Genomic DNA, 21,388 nt, shown 5'->3' on the forward strand with positions numbered 1-21,388 from the left:
AAATGGTCGACATGAGTGGACCCGAACTGGTTTACGTGAATCGTGAAACATATAAAAACTGAAATACAGGAAATTGACCGAGCGGAGATGGTCCCATGAAGATTGTTGGGTTGAAACATATAAAAACAAGTGGTCTCTTTTTGTTTCTTTAACCATTGGGTTGAAGAAGCGTCCTTTATGGATGTTGTGTCCTCTGCTTGGACCAAAGATACTAGAGTTTCTCCAATTGTGAATATTGTGAGGAACTTAAGAAATCTTAAGTCGATTCTTCGCAGGCATTTTGGTAGGCATATCCGGACCATCAGTGAGGATGCTCATCTTGCCAATGATACCATGGACTGAGCTCAAAGAGAGATGGAGACGAAGTCTCTGTCGGAGGAGGCGAGTAATCACGCGAGCTTAGCCAGGGTAAACTTTTGGAAAGCGGTTAGAGTGGAGGAAGCCGCTATGTGCCAGAAATCGTGAGTCAGATGGTTGAAGCTAGATGACCAGAATACTGCCTTTTTTCATCGATCTGTTCGATCAAGGCAGAGCACAATGCTTTGAAATCAGTTATTGACCCAGATGGAAATCGATTGACTAACCATGATCAGGTGACTCAGGTGGTAGTTAATTATTTCAAAGATAGTCTGGGTTCTCAGAATATTAGCTACAGAGAGCTCTCTACTTGTATTGAGGAGATTGTTCAGTTTAGATGGACTGAGGAGTGTTGCCAGGCCTCCAGTCGCCTATTGGCAGGAGAGGAAGTGAGACGTGTTCTGTTCTCCATGGATGGTGGAAAGGCTCCAGGCCCTGATGGGTATTCAGTTGGCTTCTTCAAAGGAGCTTGGACGGTGGTTGGAGAGGGTTTCTGTGATGTCGTCTTACACTTCTTTGAGACCAATTACTTCCCTCAAGGGGTGAATACGACTGCTATTACACTTATTCCTAAAAGGAATTGTGCTGATCGATTGGAGGATTTCAGCCCTATATCTTGTTGCAGCGTTATTTATAAGTGCATTTCAAGAATATTGGCAGATAGGCTTCGTGTGTGGCTTCCTTCTTTTGTTAGTGGAAATCAGCCAGCTTTCATCCCTGGGAGGAGTATTATTTACAATATTCTTCTTTGTCAGGAGCTTGTAGGGGCATACCATTTGCACAGAGGTAAACCTCGATGCACTATGAAGGTTGACCTCCAAAAAGCTTATGATTCTGTTAATTGGGATTTCCTCTTTGGCTGCTGATTGCCATAGGTACGCCTTTAAGATTTGTGAGTTGGGTTCGAGCGTGTGTGACCTCTCCGATGTTCTCCATTATGATTAATGGATCGTTGGAAGGTTTTTTCCATGGGAGGAAAGGACTTAGACAAGGTGACCCTTTATCCCCGTTCTTATTTGTGATGGTCATGGAGGTGCTTTCTCGCATGTTGAACACCCACCTCAGAATTTTCAATTCCACCAGTTTTGTGAGAAGGTCAGATTAACTCATCTTACTTTTGTAGATGACCTGATGATCTTTTGTACTGCTGATAATCATTCTATGAGTTTCATAAAAGAGACTATTAAGAGGTTTGGTGAGCTTTCAGGACTGTTTGCTAATCTTGCTAAAAGCTCAAATTTTCTTGTGGGGGTTAATAGTTCGAAAGCTTCTTGGCTTGCTGCTAACATGGATTTTTCCATTGGTCATCTCCCTGTTCGTTATCTTGGGCTTCCTCTCCTCTCTGGAAGATTGCGGAGCTCTGATTGTGATCCCCTTATTCACGTATTACCAGTCATATTCGGTCTTGGTCTGCTAGAGTGTTATCTTTTGCAGGTAGACTTTAGCTTGTTCGCTCAGTCCTTAGGAGCCTTCAGGTTTATTGGGCTAGTGTGTTCATGCTTCCTATGAAAGTCCATAGAGACGTTGATAAGATCTTGAGGGCTTATCTGTGGAGAGGTAAGGAGGAGGGAAGAGGTGGTGCTAAAGTTGCCTGGGATGAGGTTTGTCTTCCTTTTGATGAAGGAGGTCTTGATATTCGATGGATCTTCTTGGAATATAGCAAGCACGTTGAAGATATTATGGTTGCTACTTGTTAAATCTGGTAGTTTGTGGGTTGCTTGGGTGGAATCTTATATCCTTAAAGGGAGATCGCTGTGGGAGATCGATGCTGGGGTGGGTCGATCTTGGTGCTTTAGGGAAATCTTGCGTAAGCGGGATATCCTTAAAGCTCATGTTAAGATGAAGGTGGGCAATGGAAGGAAGTGTAGAGTGTGGTTGGTTCCATGGATTCAGGGTGGGCCGATTATCCAGCAGTTTGGGTAGAGGGTGATCTATGATGCGGGTAGTCGGTGGGATGCGAGGCTGGTGGATTTCATGGGTCGGGATGGTGATTGGAGGTGGCTGCTTGTTTCTTTGGATTTGATGGACATTTGGGATAGGGTTTAGGGAGTGAGGCCGAGTCCGAGTGTTGAGGATAGGTGGGTCTGGGTGCTGGGAGTCATGATAGTTTTTCGATCACCAGTGAGTGGGAGACTATTCGTCCTCATAGTAGTAGGGTTGACTGGTCGGATTTACTATGGGGTGGGGGAAATATTCCTAAGCACTCCTTTGTGCTTGGTTGGCCATCAGGGATAGGTTGGGTACTAGAGATAGGTTAAGTCGGTGGGATAGGTCGATTCCTTTATCGTGTTTGCTTTGTGGAGGGAACTATGAGTCTCGTGATCATTTTTTTTTTCTTGTCATTTTGGGTGGGAGATTTGGTCGAGGATCCTTTTGCTTATGTCATCTTCTCATAGAATCGGTTATTGGGGGTTGAGTTATCTTGGATTTATAATCAGGGTATTGGGAAGAGTGTGAGGAGAAAACTGTGGCGCCTTCTCTGGTGTGCTACAATTTATTTCATTTGGCAGGAGCGAAATCATCGTCTTCATGGAGGTGCTGTTCGAGAGCTTATGGTTGTATTCCAGCTCATTCGGTCGTGTATTAAAGCGCGTGCTGCTTCTTGGTCGGATGGTGTTCATGGTCTTATTTAATGTTCTTTTCGTTTGCTTGTCCCCGGGCTGTGGGGTTTCTCTTCTCTTTATTAACTTTGTTGTCTTTCTCTCTTCTTCTTGTCCTTTTAATGTTTGGAACACTAGTTGGTTTCTTTTGGTTTTAGTTCTTGTTCCCGAGATGTGGGGTTTTTTGGGTACTTATGGGTTGTTTTGTCTAACTACTTGTTCTGTGAGTGTTGTTCGCTCTTTTGTCTTGACCTCAGGTTGTGAGGTCCACCTTGTTGTTGTATAATATTATCATTACCTTTTCAAAAAAAAAAATCAAACTCAATGCTAAGTTTGACTGCTCCCTTCGAAGTGACAACAAGCCTCGTTTTCGCCCTACTGTGGATCGAGGAGGATTCCTCCTCTTTTCAAAGCCCTCAATCAAACTTGACGTTATGTTTAAAACACTAGATGGTCTAGTTTTGGTTAGGCCAAAAGCGATGTTTTCCCCCAAAAGCTCTAATAGCTAGGGAACTCAACATGTTCTACTTGACCTAACCGACTTGACTCTGTATTTTTTATGAGCTTTTTTTAATGCATATTGCATATGTTTTTTTTATAATTGTTGATTGTCTCACTTTTTTATGGTCTGCATTTACGAGCCTCTTTTCTTTCTTTGTTATGAACTGCGGTAACTAGGCATTGCTAGAACCGATGGGGTAACATTTCTATGGTTCTACACTTAGTTTCTAAGTGTGATTGCTCACCTCTAATTTTCAAAACACTTAATTTCTAAGCACATACAATGTTCACCTAGAAAAAAATGAAAATTGTTGTAGTTAAGATCAAAACTAAATAGTTATGAAATAAGACATAAGAGATTTGATTTTAACAACCTTCCCGTTGTACTTGGGATCCACTCTGGCTTTGTGCTGGAAAATTGGTTTGGAGCTGATCGTAAGCTTTCGGTTGCTCTTCTGTAACCTTTAGATACTCTTCAAAGCTATAAGCTTTGCTTCCTGACGAAGAATCTTCTACTATTACAATACATAAGAAAATTCTATTTCATAAACCCTGTATCATAATTGAGGCTGATAGAATGATTATTCTATAACCCTACCGATAGTTTCATTCTTAACATTCATAGACACGATGCATGGCAGCTATCCAATTCTATTTCATGTTCTCGAGAATGGCTCGGTTTAACAATAATGTTAATTTTTGTTTTCTATTTTAAAATAATAACGCTGCTTACTAATCTTTTTTTTTCCATTTGGCATTCTACTTTTTCTACTCAGCTTTCTTTCCTAGTGATAACAAATAATACGGGTGATAAAAAACTTAATCACTCACTTGTTTCAGCCACCGAAAGCCCTTCTGCTTTAGAAATAGAAGATGAGTAGGTAGATTTACTTGCATTGTATGTGCTGTTCATTGAACTCTCAATTTCATCGAGACCAATTTCTCACTCAAACATGGTCTTGCATTCTCTAGAAACGTCCTACAAACAAAAATGAAGAACAAAAAACTACAATAAGGTCTATGAAAAAGTTACAAAGGAAAATCTCAAAAACTGATATGTAAGTCATAACAACCTTAAGTCCTCTTATCGTGGGTTAAAATGCACGTAAGGTTTTTCCAAGAGTCCGAGCAACCAGCATGTAAATAAGTTAAGTCAACTAAATTTGCTATAAATTTACTCGTATTAACATTATCATTGTTATAGACTTGACAACTTCAAATTTATCAATATAAAATATGCTTTAACAAAACGTACCTTGAGGTTCCTCCAACCTTATTAAAAAAGCAAATAATCCAACAATTTAACAAATTTATAGTGCATATTATGTATATCAATTGATCACAACAAAATAAGATCGAACAAATACCCATGAGTAATATTTAGCCACCAAATGAATAATGATGAAAACCTGAAAACAAAACCGAGAAAAAAAAGGAAACAATTCATCAACAAAACAAATTTAGGGGACTAAAAAATTGCTTACCTTATTACACACTTCAAAATATTAAGAAAAGTGGAGGGAAAAAACCAACCAATAATCAACAAATAAACTTCAACACAAATAGCCATAAATTTTCTTCTTTAAAGGTATCACAAATAAGTCCATCAGTAATAACAAAATAAAAAAGGGCAATGTGCAATTGAATTCTGCAGTCGTAAAGCTATGCTAAAGGCAGTATGAAATCAAACTTGAGCACTAACAAGAAAATTTGCAAAACAAAAATTACTAGACATCATTAACTAAAGTACCAGCACAACAATGAATGTGTAACCTCCGCAAGAGCAAACCCGAATGGAGAAGAACATGAAGAAATATATAAATAGAAGAAACATAAAAGACAAACATGAAACACATGGAAATATACAAAGGGGATAAATAAAAGTACAATTATAAAGTGATGAAGCACAAATATAGGTATCAACAGAACCAGAATACAAGTCTTACCCTATCTCGACTGTCGAGGAGTGTTAACCAACCGTCGGAAGGTTGGTTTTATTTTTTAGAAAAAATTAATGTTGTCTGAATTCTTTTCCAAGCCACTAACCAGCCCCTCCTTATCTATGATCGACGATCAACTCCTCAACCTCTAATTACATTTAAAAGAGTGATGCGAACATTGTGTGAAATCCCAAACCTTTGATGGATCCCACCATCACTCTCTTTCTATCCCTTCAAAACCTCATTATTTTCAAGAGAGGCCTCAAAGCTTCTTCCAATTAACATAAAAGAAGAATGAAAGAGAAGGAGAGAAAGGGAAAGTGGTTCAAAAGCTATGGAAAAAAAAGTAAAAGAAAATGGTCTACTCATTGGCACATCTTACACAGATGATAATGTTAGGGCAAGGCAATGAGAGACAGAATGCTTTTGGAGCCTTCTCCTCTACTTTCGAAGATTTTAACAAACTAAAATATGCAAATGTTACAAGAAAGATCTTTGGAGATTTGAAATAATCCAAAATAAAGAAAAAGGAAAACCCCAATATGTACAAATTTCAGAATCTAAAACTTGAAAAGTGATTGAATGATGAGATATGTTTGTACAATCAGTTATAGAGACAGTGAAATATTAAAACAAAAATGAAACGTACCAAGATAAAAAGAATAGCAACTAGTATTATGACCTTTGTATGTCTTCAAAATACAAACATCAAAATGAATCAAGAGATCTACCACACAAATAATGGTATCAACACAAATAAAGCAATTGTTTTAGTAACAATATTTGAGTACAATTAAACTAAGCATGCTATTTCCTTGACAAATTTACATTCTTCTAATCGAACAAAATCTGACCTTTAAATAGTGATAGAAACTGAAGATGAAAGCAAGTTTAGCTACAACTTCAGACCGTGATATATATGACGGAACCTATAAAAAAAAGAAGAGTACCTAACTATATATACACAGAGGAGATCTGATGCTTACTAGCACATCAGAGGCTCAATCGATTTATATTTAATTGAAAAACAATCCCTATATTTTAATGCATACACATTGAATAGCCCTGTTTCAATCCAATTTACAAAACTACCTCCATAAAATTACATAATGGGGGAAGTTCGACCGGATGCACTGTGCTTTACCAGAACCACATGAAATTATTGGAACATAGTTCATTCAATTAACTTTCTATTCAATAATTGAAACAAATGGAAAGAGGACAATTGAATATTAAATAAAGATGGAATTAATTGGGAACTCACGGAGTAATGCGATTTGTTCGGGGGCTCACCACTGGAGTTGGAAGAGAGACAAGGATTAGAAAGGAAAGGAAGAGGAGCGTCTGATAATCCAGCGGATTCTTTGATGAGTGGAGTACTAGTAGTAGTAGTGGAGGTTCCAAGGACATTGAAGTCAATCCGGTGAGAGTGAGGGAATCCAGAAGGTTGAGGTTGAAGAGAGTAGAAATTGCAACCAAAATCGGTGACGATGGTGGAATCGAAATTGCGAGGGAAGAAGAAAAGAGCATCACAGGTCGAAGTAGAGGAGGAATCAACACTGGAGAAAGGAGGAAGATGAGGAGAACCTGCCATTAATGGAAGAGGGAGGAAGTGAGAGAGAAAGGAGAGGGAATTAATTAATTAAAGAGAATTAGGGTTTGAGAAGAGAAAGGGAAAATGGAGTGTACGAACAAAGAAGAAGAAGAAGAAATGGAAAGGACGCGCTAAGAGAAGAAGATGGATCGGTGAAATGGGTATGATAGGGTTTCTTCCTTAAAGAAACGGAAATTGAGAGATAGGCCTTAGGGTTTTGAAAGAGAAAGGAAAACTGGAGTGTACGAAGAAATGGAAAGGACGCACTAAGAGAAGAAGATGGAGATTGGATCTAAGAGAAGAAGATGGGGATGGATCCGCGAAATGGGTATGATAGGGTTTCTTCCTTACAGAAACGGAAATTGAGAGATAGGCCAAAGAAGACAAGAGAGCAAGAGAGAATGGGGGAGGAGAGGGAGGAGAGGGAGACTTGGCCGTTAGAGAAGAGGAAAAGAAATTTTAAATGAGAGAGACTGTACATGTAGGGTTTTTATTAGATTTTTTTTTTTTTGAAATCTTGCTTAATTGGATTTAGAGAATTTTGTGTATTCGGTTCACTGACTCGTATTAGCTGTCCATTGGTCCATTGTTTTGTCATTTTTTTTCAACAAACTAAATGTTTTAAGCCATTTACAAATTAGATTTCGATAAATCGATAATCATATTTTTTACAATATAGGACAAAGATAACATATATATATATATATATATATATATATATATATATATATATATATATATATATATATATATATATACATACAACAGTATACAAAAAGAATTCTTTTGAATTTTGTAGTTTGTGTAAAAAAATAACCTTAAACTTTGAAATGTTAAAAAAAATTGTTTTGAACTTTTAAAAATTATTCATAAATACATCTACATACGTAGGATGAAGGTATTGGCATGATTCTCTAAAAAAACTTTCCAAAAAGATGTTGTGTGACTTTTGAAAAGAAAAATTACAAATGGGGTCGTTTTTAAACAAATTAGATATATCGAGTTATGTTTCTTTAATTTTTTTCCTTTTTTCACATATTATCAATCACATCTTACTTTTTTCTTTTTTCTTTGGAACCCTGCAAAAATAACAAAAACATTTATAATCACATGACTCATGTCACTACATTTTCTAAATTTTAAAAGTAGTAAATTTAAAAGTTGATAACCCTATGATTATCGTTTGATAGTCATCTAATATCACTAATTTTGTCATATTCGTAATATCCAAATAAGGTTTCTTGGTGAGTCTAGAGTCGAACGTGAGGACTTATACTAAAAATATATTTATATTTTAAAATGATCTTAAGGTGATTAATAACATACGCCTAAGAACCATAGCGGTATCATCTACTTGTAGGGTGGGAGGGGAGTCATCCACTATAGATAAGGTCCACTTGTCTCCCTCACCCAACTTCATAAGGCTGCCAAAAGAGTTAGGCATAATCACATCCACACGTTTACCCTTCTCTCGAACATAAACCAACTCTCTTTTCTTCCTAATAACGAGTAATTTCATCTCGATTACCTACCTCCTTTTCCTTAATATGCCTAATGGGGAGCTATTAGTCTTACTTTCCTCCAACTATTTAAAGTCTAACACCACATCCACAAGACACAATTGTCCGTTCCTCCTCTTTGTTTGAAACCACCTTACTCACATCCTCCTCTCGATGAACTTTGTTTTCCACAATCTTAGGACACTTACCACTAGAATGCCCAAAAGACCGGCACAAATTACACCTTCGAGGCTTCCACTCATAATTCACAGCCATAACGAAATCCTCTCCCCTAAGGTGAATTGTAAATTCAGCAGGCATAGGAGAGTTCACATTTGATTCAACACATACTCAAGCATGTGACAACCTTCGTCTTTCCTTAGTAGCTAGATCTAAAGATAGAGGTTTGCCTATAGCACTAGCCACAACAGTCAAACTGACATATGTCCATAACTCCATTGGAATCCTACCTAGTTTAATCCATATAGGAACATAATAAAAAACAAAGGATTTAGGGACAATACCTGGAGTCCATTTACAGAGGAGCATACTTTTGCTAGCAAGATGTCGCGATCAACGTGATAGGATCCATTCAACAAGTTTTGGGCATCTGAATTGGAAACAGATGAGTCCGTTCTCAAGAATTGTAATCGTTGGCATTTTAATTTTATCAACAATAACAACGAGCTAAACAAAATCCTCTATCCAGGACGCACTAATGAAAACTAAAATGTAAAATAAGTATGAAGTAATTAATTAAAACAGAAGACAAAAGAAACCCAAAGTAAGTTGACAAAATGCCCACAATAAGCTTCAAGATGAGTAAGAGGGAACACCAAGAGAAACATGAATAGCCTTGCTAACTTTTCACTACTAGCCAACTACATATTTTTTTACAATACGTGTTAGGGAAATCTTTTGTAACGACCACAACTTTTCTAGGTAAGTCGAGGTCATTAATTTTTAACAAAGGTAATAAAGGTGGCAAACCGGCGAGGGGCAGGAAGGAAGCGTGATTGCCATAGGAAACGTGTCATTTTGCTTCCGCTTATGGTTTCTTTTGAGGTTTAAGATGTATTAAAACTTAGTTTACAAACTTTTATTTGTAAATAGTATTATTTTTAAGTTTTCTTGAATATTTGAAAAATCAGGCCTGACATAAATTTGTTTTTCAATTGACTTACGTTTCATTTTGTATCAACCAAAGTCTTTTGTTAAAAATTAATGACCTCGACTTACCTAGAAAAGTTGGGTCGTTACAGTTGGTATCAGAGCCTAAGTTTTAGGTTCTGTAGACTGACTTACGATGTAAGTCTATGTTTTTGTGTTCCTATGGCTAACGCGACCCTTCGTCTCTCGTCAGGTATGCTTGATGCTTATATGTATGGTTTATTTGCATGACTTTGCCTAAATTAAACTAGATTACATGACGATAAAGACTTGCTTATGCTTATGATTAAGACTTTTTTTAAAGAGTGTTGTTGGTGGATAATAGGAATTATGCCGCCAAGGGGAGGTGTACGTAGAGGAGGTCGTAGAGGCCGAGGTAGAGGAGCACGAGGCCGAGGTAGAGGAGCAGGTCGTAATCAGCCTACTGAGGGTCAAGCTGAACAGCGAATTCCTGCTGCACCCGTGACTCACGTCGAGTTTGATGCACTGTCTGCTCACATGGAGCAGAGGTTTACGGAACTTATGACGGCTATAGCTTCGAAACCAGCAGGCACCTGCAGTTCCACCTGCACCTGTGGTTCCCCCTGTACCAGCAGCTCCACCTGCACCAGCAGCCCCTCCTGCACAAGGATTGGCTGCACAACAGCCGCAGATATTACCGAACCAACTTTCTGCTGAGGCGAAACATTTGAGGGACTTTAGGAAATATGACCCTCAGACGTTTGATGGGTCACTGGAGGATCCTACTAAAGCTGAGTTGTGGTTGTCCTCTGTGGAAACCATATTCAATTACATGAGATGTCCCGAGGAGCACAGAGTTCAGTGTGCTGCTTTTCTACTGAGGGACAGAGGCATTATCTGGTGGAGGACTACAATGCGCATGCTAGGTGGAGATGTGAGGCAGATTACCTGGGATCAGTTTAAAAACTGCTTCTATACCAAGTTTTTCTCGGCTAACCTTAGAGACGCCAAAAGCCAGGAATTCTTGGAGTTGAAGCAAGGACATATGACAGTCGAGGAGTACGACCAGGAGTTTGATATGCTGTCACGTTTTGCCCCTGAACTTGTTGGTAACGAGCAGGCTAGAGCTGATAGGTTCGTCAAGGGATTGAGAGATGAGATTAGGGACTTTGTGCGAGCACTAAAGCCCACTACCCAGGCTGAAGCGCTGCGTCTGGCAGTGGATATGAGCATTGGGAAGGATGAAATACGGCCAAGGAGCTTTGATAAGGGATCGTCGTCTGGTCAAAAGAGAAAAGCAGAGCAGAGAACTGTGGGAGTTCCTCAGAGGAACTTGAGACCAGGCGATCCTTTTCGCAGTTTCCAGCAAAGTTCTGGCGGGGCAGGAGACACTACTCGAGAGAAGCCATTATGCAATACGTGTGGGAAACGTCACCTGGGTCGTTGTTTGATGGGAACGAGAGTCTGTTATAAGTGCAAGCAAGAGGGACACATGGCTGATAGGTGTCCCTTGAGATCTACTGGGGCTGGACAGAGCAGTCAGGGAGAGAGACCTCCACAGCGGGGTACAATCTTTGCCACTAATAGATCAGAGGCAGAGAAGGCCGGCACAGTGGTGACAGGTACATTACCAGTGTTAGGGCATTTTGCCTTGACCTTGTTTGACTCGGGATCTTCTCATTTATTTCATCGCTTTTTGTGACGCATGCATGCTTAGAGGTGGAACCCTTAGATTATGTTTTGTCAGTGTCTACACCGTCTGGAGAAATTATGTTGTCTAAGGAAAAGATTAAAGCGTGTGAAATTGAGATAGCTGGTCGTGTGCTGGACGTAACCTTGTTGGTATTAGATATGCGTGACTTTGATGTAATTTTAGGTATGGATTGGCTAGCTACTAATCATGCTAGTATTGATTGTTCTCGTAAGGAAGTTGTGTTCAGTCCCCCTACTGCATCTAGCTTTAAATTCAAGGGGGTAGGAACAGTAGTACTGCCTAAAGTAATCTCAGCTATGAAAGCTAGTAAACTACTCAACCAGGGTACTTGGAGTATTTTGGCAAGTGTGGTGGATACTAAGGAAGATGAGACTTCTTTAACTTCAGAACCTGTGGTAAGAGAATACCCAGATGTATTTCCAAAAGATCTTCCAGGACTACCGCCACATAGAGAGGTTGATTTTGCCATTGCGTTGGAGCCAGACACTACTCCTATTTCTAGAGCCCCTTATAGGATGACTCCTGCTGAGTTGAAAGAACTGAAGGTACAGTTACAGGAATTGCTTGACAAAGGCTTTATTCGACCTAGTGTGTCACCTTGGGGTGCACCAGTATTGTTTGTGAAGAAGAAGGATGGGTCGATGCGTCTTTGCATTGACTATAGAGAGTTGAATAAAGTAACAGTCAAGAACAGATATCCTTTACCCAGAATCGATGATTTGTTCGATCAGTTACAGGGAGCCACGGTGTTCTCTAAGATTGACTTACGGTCAAGTTATCACCAGTTGAGGATTAGAGACCGTGATGTTCCTAAGACTGCTTTTCGTTCGAGGTATGGACATTATGAATTCATAGTAATGTCTTTTGGTTTGACTAATGCACCTGCTGTATTTATGGATTTGATGAACAGGGTGTTTAAGGATTTCTTAGACACTTTTGTGATAGTCTTCATTGATGATATTTTGGTTTATTCCAAGACTGAGGCCGAACATGAGGAACACTTACATAAGGTGTTAGAGACTCTTTGAGTCAATAAACTGTATGCTAAATTCTCTAAGTGCGAATTTTGGTTGAAGCAGGTGGCTTTTCTTGGTCATGTGGTTTCCAGTGAGGGAGTTTCAGTAGACCCTGCAAAGATAGAAGCGGTTACCAGTTGGTCTCGACCCTCTACAGTTAGTGAGGTTCGTAGTTTTCTGGGTTTAGCAGGGTACTACCGGAGGTTTGTGGAGGATTTTTCACGTTTGGCTACTCCCTTGACTTAGTTGACAAGGAAGGGAACTCCGTTTGTTTGGAGTCCAGCTTGCGAGGATAGTTTTCAGAACCTTAAGCAAAGGTTAGTTACTGCACCGGTCCTTACAGTACCAGATGGATCCGGAAGTTTTGTGATTTACAGTGATGCTTCCAAGAAAGGACTGGGTTGTGTTTTGATGCAGAAAGGTAAGGTGGTTGCTTATGCCTCTCGTCAGTTGAAGAGTCACGAGCAGAACTACCCCACACATGATTTGGAGTTGGCAGCAGTGGTTTTTGCATTGAAGATATGGAGACATTATTTGTACGGTGAAAAGATACAAATCTTTACTGACCATAAGAGCCTGAAGTACTTCTTTACTCAGAAAGAGTTGAATATGAGACAGCGAAGGTGGCTCGAGTTGATAAAGGATTATGACTGCGAGATATTGTACCATCCTGGTAAGGCAAAAACGTGGTGGCTGATGCTCTTAGTAGAAAAGTATCACATTCGGCAGCACTCATTACTAGACAGGTACCATTGCATCGAGACTTGGAGAGAGCTGAGATTGCAGTATCTGTGGGGAGAGTCACCTCACAGTTAGCTCAATTAACGGTGCAACCGACTCTGAGGCAGAAGATTGTTGATGCTCAGAGTAGTGACCCTTATTTGATAGAGAGACGTCGCCTTGTTGGAATGGGACAGACTGATGAGTTCTCCATATCCTCTGATGGTGGGTTGATGTTTGAGAGACGTTTGTGTGTGCCAGCGAACAGTACAGTTAAGATTGACTTACTAGATGAAGCCCATAATTCTCCATTTTCCATGCATCCTGGTAGCACGAAAATGTACCAGGATCTAAAACGTTTTTATTGGTGGCGAATATGAAAAGGGAAGTGGCGGAATTTGTTAGTAAGTGTCTAGTATGTCAGCAGGTTAAGGCACCTAGACAGAAACCAGCAGGTTTGTTACAACCTTTAAGTGTGCCAGAGTGGAAGTGGGAGAATGTGTCGATGGATTTTATTTCAGGGCTGCCTAAGACCCTGAAGGGTTTCACAGTGATTTTGGTTGTCGTAGACAGGCTTACGAAATCGGCACATTTTGTACTAGGGAAATCCACTTATACTACTGGTAAGTGGGCACAGTTGTATTTAACTGAGATTGTGAGACTGCATGGAGTGCCTGTATCGATTGTTTCTGATAGGGATGCACGGTTTACTTCCAAGTTTTGGAAGGGACTTCAGACTGCTATGGGTACGAGATTGGATTTCAGTACAGCCTTTGATCCACAGACTGATGGTCAAACTGAACGTTTGAACCAAGTTTTAGAGGATATGCTACGAGCTTGTGTTCTAGAGTTTCCAGGTAGTTGGGACTCTCATCTACATTTGATGGAGTTTGCTTATAACAACAGTTTCCAGGCTACCATCGGTATGGCACCATTTGAGGCTTTGTATGGCAAATGTTGTAGAACCCCTGTTTGTTGGAGTGAGGTTGGTGAACATAGGTTGATGGGACCTGAATTAGTTCGGTCTACTAATGAGGCTATTCAAAAGATTAGAGCACGTATGCAAACAGCGCAGAGTAGACAGAAGAGCTATGCAGATGTACGATGAAAAGACCTTAAGTTCGATGTGGGAGAAAAAGTATTCTTGAAGGTAGCACCTATGAAGGGTGTTATGCGTTTTGAAAAGAAAGGGAAGTTAAGTCCTCGTTTTGTTGGACCATTTGAGATCTTAGAGAGGGTTGGTGTTGTGGCGTATCGCTTGGCATTACCACCATCACTCTCTGCAGTTCATAATGTTTTCCATGTTTCGATGTTGAGAAAGTATGTGGCCGATACGTCTCATGTAGTGGACTACGAACCTTTGGAGATTGATGAGCATTTGAGCTATGTAGAACAACCTGTGGAGATTCTGGCTAGAGAGGTAAAGATGCTTCGTAATAGAAGCATTCCATTAGTAAAGGTTTTGTGGCGGAATCATCGAATTGAAGAGGCGACATGGGAGCGAGAGGAAGAGATGAGGACTCGTTATCCAGAGTTATTTCAGGATTAAAACTTTCGAGGACGAAAGTTTCTTAAGGAGGGAAGAATGTAATGCCCCAAAGGTATATATATATATATTTTGTTTTTATTTTATATATATATTTTTTAATATTTAATTTAAATAAAAAGAAAAGAAAAAGAAAATTTCTTTATTTTTTTTTCCTTTTTCTTTTCTTTTCTTTTCTCTCTTTTTCTTCCTCCCGTGCGCCGCGACCCCCATCCGTTCTCTTCTCCTTCCTGTTCGCAGCAACCGCCGCCTTATCCGTTCTCTTCTCCTTCCCGTTCGCAGCAACCGCCGCCCCATCCGTTCTCTTCTCCTTCCCGTTCGCAGCAACAACCGCCGACCATCCCTCTCTTTTCTTTCCGCCGCAGCCCAGCAACCGCCGCCCCTATTCTTCTTTCCGGTCGTTTTCTTCTCTTCTTCGGATCCAAAACTGCCGCTGTAACCGTCGGCCGCCGCGTGACCTCTGCCCAGCGCCGTGTGACCCTCTGCCCAGTCCCGCCGCGCAACATCTGTCTCCGTCGAAGCCAAGCCAGTCGCCGTCCATTCCTCTCCTTTCTCCTCTGTTTTCAGCCAGCCGCCGCCGATTCCTTCTCCTCCGTTCTCTGCAATGCCGCGCGACTCTCTGTCCGTCTGTATACGGTCTCTCCGTCGCACGTCGTCTCTTCGCAAAGCTACTGCTCGACTTCTTCCGCGAATAACATCTGCCGTGAACCGAACTAAAGACCCCAGATCCAACTTTCTACGCGTCGAGTTCCTTCTTCGTCCTGCCGCAGGATTGGGTCGTTAGCTGTCGTTCCTGCTTTGCCACGAGTCATTAAATTCTGATTGGTAAGATTGAAGTTATGAAATTCGTAACTGTTTCTAAAATAAACTGAAGTAATATTACAGGACTAATTGGTTGGAGAAATCGTTTACTGTTCGATTATAGGTTGAAGGTAACGTTCGAATTCCTTGGGTTCGCAGCAAACAATTGATTCTAGTTAGAACTAGTTTCGCGAAGATTTGGGTAAGTTGTAAAAAAAAAATTCACATTGGGTTGAATTTAAATGATTGATGCGTTGAAGAGAATTATTGAGAAATTGTCTTAATGTTTAGGTTCGTTCTTCGTAGACTTCAACGTGGTTAAGGAGCTTAACTAACTTGAAAGTAAGGGATTTTCTACTGGACTCACTTATGATTGTGAATTGTATGTGTTGAATGTATACTGTGGATTGACTGAAAATATATATATGCATATGAATTGAAGTAGACTTAATGTTGAATGCATATTGTGATTGTCATGGAATATATATATGTGTGTGTGGACGTGGACAGGACGAAAAATTGTAGATTGTGTTTGTATGAGATGCAGATGTGAACTTGTGATTGTCGTTTAGATTGGGTGTACGTTACGCTAAAGTATGACTGTGTGCTGGTGAACTGAGGGGTGTATTGACTGTATAGTTTGATTGACTGACGTATTAGTATATTATTGACAGACATATGACTAAAGTGAGATAAGTTGACTGTTAGGACGTTGAGAGAGAGAACTTTATGTTTTGAAGTAACTGAAAGATGGATTGAATGGAATGAGGGGAAAATTGTTAGCTTTTATTGGGATGTGTGCCTTGTAGGTGTCCCACGGGATCACCAATTTATTTTGCACCTTCGGGAGCATTAGACTAATATGTGTTTCTGCAGAACACTAGACTGATATGTACGTCCCTCGGGGCGTTAGACTGAGATGTGCATCCTACGGGATCACAAGACTGCGACTGTACAGGGTGTCCCAATAGAACGTTAACAATCTATTTTCCCCTGACGGGACCAGTAGAGGGTCTCTTACTGAGTATTGTTATACTCACCCTTCTTATGTTTAATTTTCAGGTAAAGGTAATAAAGGTGGCAAACCGGCGAGGGGCAGGAAGGAAGCGTGATTACCATAGGAAACGTGTCATTTTGCTTCCGCTTATGGTTTCTTTTGAGGTTTAAGATGTATTAAAACTTAGTTTACAAACTTTTATTTGTAAATAGTATTATTTTTAAGTTTTCTTGAATATTTGAAAAATCAGGCCTGACATAAATTTGTTTTTCAATTGACTTACGTTTCATTTTGTATCAACCAAAGTCTTTTGTTAAAAATTAATGACCTCGACTTACCTAGAAAAGTTGGGTCGTTACATCTTTCCCTTTGCAAAACAGACCAATATATAATCAATCATTGGCTCCTTATGGGAAAATACAGAAGCCCTATACATGTCTGTTTCAAGCCTGTGTTGAACAACTTTTAATTCCCTAAGATAAGGAGATTTATCTGAAGGTTCAAGAATAATGACATGTCCTAAACTAACCCACCAGTTCGCAACAGTGAACCAGTTTGATCGTTAGGGGGCAACTTTTGATAATAAGCGCACAACCATGCCCCAATTCCAATGTTGCCCAAAAGTAAAGGCCTTTCTTCACAATGCTCCATAAAGAAAAGTTCGACTTTCACATAAAGATCTTATTTCTTTTTTATTGCTCCAAGAGATCTAATAGATCTATTTTCACCACGCAAATCCCTTTTGTTATCATGGAAAATGTGTTGGTTGTGCTTAAACCAAATCTCTGCTAGCAACACTTTTATCAAATTAACCCATATTTTTTTTAAAAACAAAAGAGGATATGAGTTTCACTATTATTAATATTGAAAAATGAAGAGACAAAGCTCAATGTCATGAGGATTATACAAAGAGCAATAGGATAGAGGATCAACAGACGCACCTGGACATCTCAACTAGGTTGACACCCCCTTAGCGCCCTCATCACATCCAAAAAGCGACAACACAAGATCAAAACCAAAAGCCACAAATAGAAGGCTTTTTTTGTGTTTGTTTTGCCTTTGGACATTACTCCTTTGTTATGGGTTTTAGCTTGGTTGGATATGATGAGGGTGCTATGGGGGTGTCAACCTAGTTGAGATGCCAAGGTGCCCCCCCTGATCCATGGTTACATATTCATTGTATAACTCTCTTGTACTATGAGATTTTGTCTAATTATTATTATTATTTTAATATTAATAAAGAGGTTGTCACCTTTTCAAAAAAAAAAAAAAAACAAAACAAAAAAAAAAAGCCACAAATATAAAACCAAACAAAATCATAAAATAATATGTAAAAAAAAAAATCATAAATCATAGGTAGCAGGTCGAGAACAAAGAAGAATAAGCCTTGATTGAGCAAAAAATCCCAACAAATATTGAATGTTTGGAGAAGATGGAACCAAAATTTCGATATAAAGACATAGTCAATTAAAAGGTGCTAAATATTTTTCATGTTATCAACACAAATGGGGCAGACATGAGGTGAGAGGACATGGGAGGGAAGTTTTCTTTGAAGTACTAAAGCACAGTTTAATTTTCCAAACAACGTAATCCATATGGGGATATTTATCCAAAGAGTGAGCTAAATAGCCCAATGAGTGATTGTTTTATAAAACATCGTTTTGAAATAATAAGTATTTAACAATTAACTCTTAACATAAATGAAATCAAACTCAAACAACTTATCTCAAACTTTCCCTTTCAGTTGCTATACCTAGAATCGTCGAGACGAAAAACAATAAACTAGGCATAGAAATTAGCACAATTTTATTTTCCATAAACATAAAAGAATAAACAATAAACATAAAAGAATGTTGAATGCATATTTTAGGTATAGACTAAAACATGCTAATATTATTTTCAAGCTTAAACATTTTGAAAACTTAGCACAATCATATTTGCTTATAATTTTCATTAGTAAATTCATCAATAAAAACATGTTTACCAAAATGTTTCTAAATTCATGCTTTGGAAATACTTTATATGTCAGTATCCTCAAATATTCAAACATCAAAGCATGCTTGAAACATTTGATAGTAAATTCATGTTTAGAAATCAACTTTAAACTCATTTTTGTCACTTATAGAGAGTAGCTTGGACCCTTGTCGTATAAACTTGTTCGATCTCCTTCGGATCTAAAATAATGAAAAATAATGGGAAATAATTCCATTTAATTCCCGTTGATCATAAAAATGGAAAGATGTATAGAGTGAGGGAGATAAGGTATAGAGTGAGGGAGATAAGGTTTATATGTCTTAGAGAATGGAAAGATGGAATTTGTGCTAAAATCATTAGTGTTCCAAATACAATTATGAATTGGGTATAGTTGCATTCCCCCTTCTTGATTGCATAGCACATAAATATATTCTCATGGATTGCATAGCACATAAATATAATGTCAAAAACAATAACATAAAACACAAACTTGATTTAGTTTCATTCGCACTTGCACACCAACATGTTTCAAGGATTGATCATATATTAAAAATCATTTTCAAATTTGGTAATATAAAATGGAAGAAGTGAGACCTTGAGGTTTTGACCACCAATACTATCTAACTGATGAGTTTATGATTTTTGTTTCTACTGTGTTCTTTCCTTAAGCTTTAACTTGCTTTAGGGGCAAGATGGTGAAGGTCTAGTCCACAACCTTTCCCAAGAATTTAATGATGTTTGGGTTGACCCAATTATTGTTATTGGACAGCGTTTTATGGTAATTGGTTGTTATGGTTTTTAAGTGTGTTTTGATATCTTGTGTTAAAAAATAATTGCAAAAAGTTGGAAAAGTTTGTTAAAGATTAGGTATTTTTAAGTTTGTCATTCCACTTTAATTCTCACCAGTACTTTCTGAATGGAAGCCTCTTGTCTAAGACAATTCGAGTGGAATAACTCTCGTGACTACCACAACATTTGGGAACTCACCAAATGTAAGACTATTCCTTTATCCTAGCATTTGATCTCTCTCTATAATTTGGTTTGCTATCGTAAGTTTGATTAAAATAAATGTTGATAATTCAACTCCAATGTTCTTATTTTCTTAACTCTCATTCAGTCAGTTAGAATCAGAACTCATTTATTTATCTTGTCTCCATAATTTGGATTCAAAGATTCATCACAATAATCTTCTCAACAACATTCTTGAAAAGGTATTGAATTTTCAACTGTGTGACCTTTATACACAAATTTCTTCAAAGAAATTTACATTCTTTAGAGTTTAGAGCTTTGAATTCTAGTACAACTTATAAAGCTTTTGATACTTGTTAGACTTTTTTGCTTGGTGCGGATAAAACCTTATTTACATTCTTTCTTTCCTGCATGTTCTCTTTTGATATTTGTTAGACTTTTTTGCTTGGTTGTCCTTAGTGTTTTCCTCTTTAGCTGAAATTTCTCAATCTTGAAAAAAATAGAGCTTTAAAATTCAACTTTAACTTTATTTGATACTATCTTAGTCCATACTTATTTTGGTATTTCTTTCCTTTCTCACAAACACATCTAAGAGGTTGCCTTCACAATATGGCAACCCTTTTCATTGCAAAACATATTAGACGTTGGTTACTTAGTTAGCCTTATTGGGTAAATAATTGACATTTAGGTACTTTTTAGTTTGTATATTTATAGATGCCAAATCGATATGTGAATTTTAATAGTTGCTTATTTGAAACATTGCAACCATTTGATAAAATGTTGCTATGTGAATCCATCTTAACTTGATATATTATTTTATTTTGGTTTAGGTTGTGGAATCCAAGTTTGTATTTGAAGTCAAATTCATCCAAGATCATTGAGTTCATAATACACTCAAGATTAAGACTAAGTTATCTAGGTCATCCTAGTGAAATAGAAACCTAACTAGTTAATGTAGTAACACCAAGTGGTTACTATTTCACAGTCTAGTCTATTGCAATCTCATTGCATAGGATACCTTCACTCGCATGTCAACTACATGAACACATTGGATCATTGTATTTGTATCAAATACAAAGTGAGTCGTATTCATAATGTTACCATGATAAAGGTACCCAGTCTTATCCCTATACTATAGACCCTTTAAGCTGATCTCGAACATTGATCCCTGTATGTCTCTACATACTATTCAATACTTATTAAACAGTTTAGGATGTTAGTTTATTGGATTTGAGTTATTAAGACAAAACTAATAATATAATCAATAACAATTATTACAATAATAACACTTTATTAACAATGGTCAATGGATTAAAACTTGATTCCAAGGCTACTCATGTTTATTCTCTTGGTGAAAATGAATTGTCAGGTGATACTGGTTGAACCTATCAAAAATAAATGAGTCATAGTTTGTTTGATCATTCATTTTCTAATCTTTCTTCTTTATATTTAATTAGTTGTTTAATTTCTTAAAAAAGAATTATAGTTTATTTATAGTATATTTGGTAGTATGCATGCCTCAGCTCCTTTAATGCATGTCTCTTAGAGTATATTTGGTAGTCTTTTATAATGTTACACCCTTTTTTTAATTCCTAAAACCTTTTAACTTTCCAAATTTTCATTCATTCTTTTAGAAAATTATTTTCATTATTTTTTTATGGTTACAAAACCATCCATTAACTACATTAATTAGACAATTCACTCCAATAATAAATAAATAACTTTTTTGGATCTAAGGTCTTTTCTCATTCTACAAATTTAATTTACTATATAAAGGTTATTATGCTAATTGAAAAATATATTTCTCTCAAGTATGTAATGACAGAAAATTAGGTTATAAATATAAAAAAAATATATTTTTAGGTATTATAATTTTTTTAAAAAAATTATATTTTTAATTTTTAATAAAACCTTGCATTTGGGGATTCACATGTTGTTACTTGTCGAACCAAAAAAGATAAATTCGCGGTGAAAACTCTTTAAAACCCAATTTGTGGAAGGAAAAATTGAACTGTGGCGTTGAGTTATT

General features: G+C 37.9%; 2 protein-coding genes and 2 long non-coding RNA genes across 6 annotated transcripts; 3 read left to right on the forward strand and 1 right to left on the reverse strand.

Annotated features, from left to right (window-relative positions):
- Positions 1 to 4,332: 4,332 nt before the first annotated feature.
- Positions 4,333 to 6,676, reverse strand: LOC116403286. 3 transcript variants are annotated; one of them, XR_004215966.1, is made up of 3 exons: positions 6,663 to 6,676; positions 4,826 to 4,867; positions 4,333 to 4,437 (listed from the first exon to the last, which is right to left on the reverse strand). It is a non-coding gene; the product is annotated as an uncharacterized LOC116403286 (long non-coding RNA). The 3 variants fall into 3 exon arrangements; XR_004215965.1 differs by lacking the exon at positions 6,663 to 6,676 and adding an exon at positions 6,253 to 6,458; XR_004215967.1 differs by lacking the exon at positions 6,663 to 6,676 and adding an exon at positions 5,405 to 5,429.
- Positions 6,677 to 9,696: 3,020 nt separating this feature from the next.
- On the forward strand, positions 9,697 to 10,748 carry LOC116403202. The gene is made up of 2 exons (XM_031883785.1): positions 9,697 to 9,854; positions 9,987 to 10,748. Exons 1-2 carry the CDS (start codon positions 9,716 to 9,718, stop codon positions 10,337 to 10,339), a joined length of 492 nt encoding a protein of 163 aa, XP_031739645.1. The 5' UTR covers positions 9,697 to 9,715; the 3' UTR covers positions 10,340 to 10,748.
- Positions 10,455 to 11,850, forward strand: LOC116403416. The gene is made up of 3 exons (XM_031884552.1): positions 10,455 to 11,244; positions 11,340 to 11,731; positions 11,839 to 11,850. Exons 1-3 carry the CDS (start codon positions 10,455 to 10,457, stop codon positions 11,848 to 11,850), a joined length of 1,194 nt encoding a protein of 397 aa, XP_031740412.1.
- A 3,208-nt stretch (positions 11,851 to 15,058) lies between these two features.
- Positions 15,059 to 16,533, forward strand: LOC116403203. Its single transcript, XR_004215844.1, has 4 exons — positions 15,059 to 15,443; positions 15,544 to 15,621; positions 15,711 to 15,761; positions 16,482 to 16,533. It is a non-coding gene; the product is annotated as an uncharacterized LOC116403203 (long non-coding RNA).
- Positions 16,534 to 21,388: the final 4,855 nt, after the last annotated feature.

This window comes from Cucumis sativus, chromosome 4 (assembly GCF_000004075.3).
Source record: "Cucumis sativus cultivar 9930 chromosome 4, Cucumber_9930_V3, whole genome shotgun sequence".
NCBI lineage: Eukaryota > Viridiplantae > Streptophyta > Magnoliopsida > Cucurbitales > Cucurbitaceae > Cucumis > Cucumis sativus.

Bases quoted from the DNA above. Each gene is read 5' to 3' on its own strand.
- LOC116403202 (XM_031883785.1), top strand. From the start codon at position 9,716: ATGACCTCGACTTACCTAGAAAAGTTGGGTCGTTACAGTTGGTATCAG. The intron at 9,855-9,986 runs GTATGCTTGATG...GGTGGATAATAG, and splicing joins GACCCTTCGTCTCTCGTCAG to GAATTATGCCGCCAAGGGGA.
- LOC116403416 (XM_031884552.1), top strand. From the start codon at position 10,455: ATGAGATGTCCCGAGGAGCACAGAGTTCAGTGTGCTGCTTTTCTACTG. The intron at 11,245-11,339 runs GTACATTACCAG...ATGCATGCTTAG, and splicing joins GGCCGGCACAGTGGTGACAG to AGGTGGAACCCTTAGATTAT.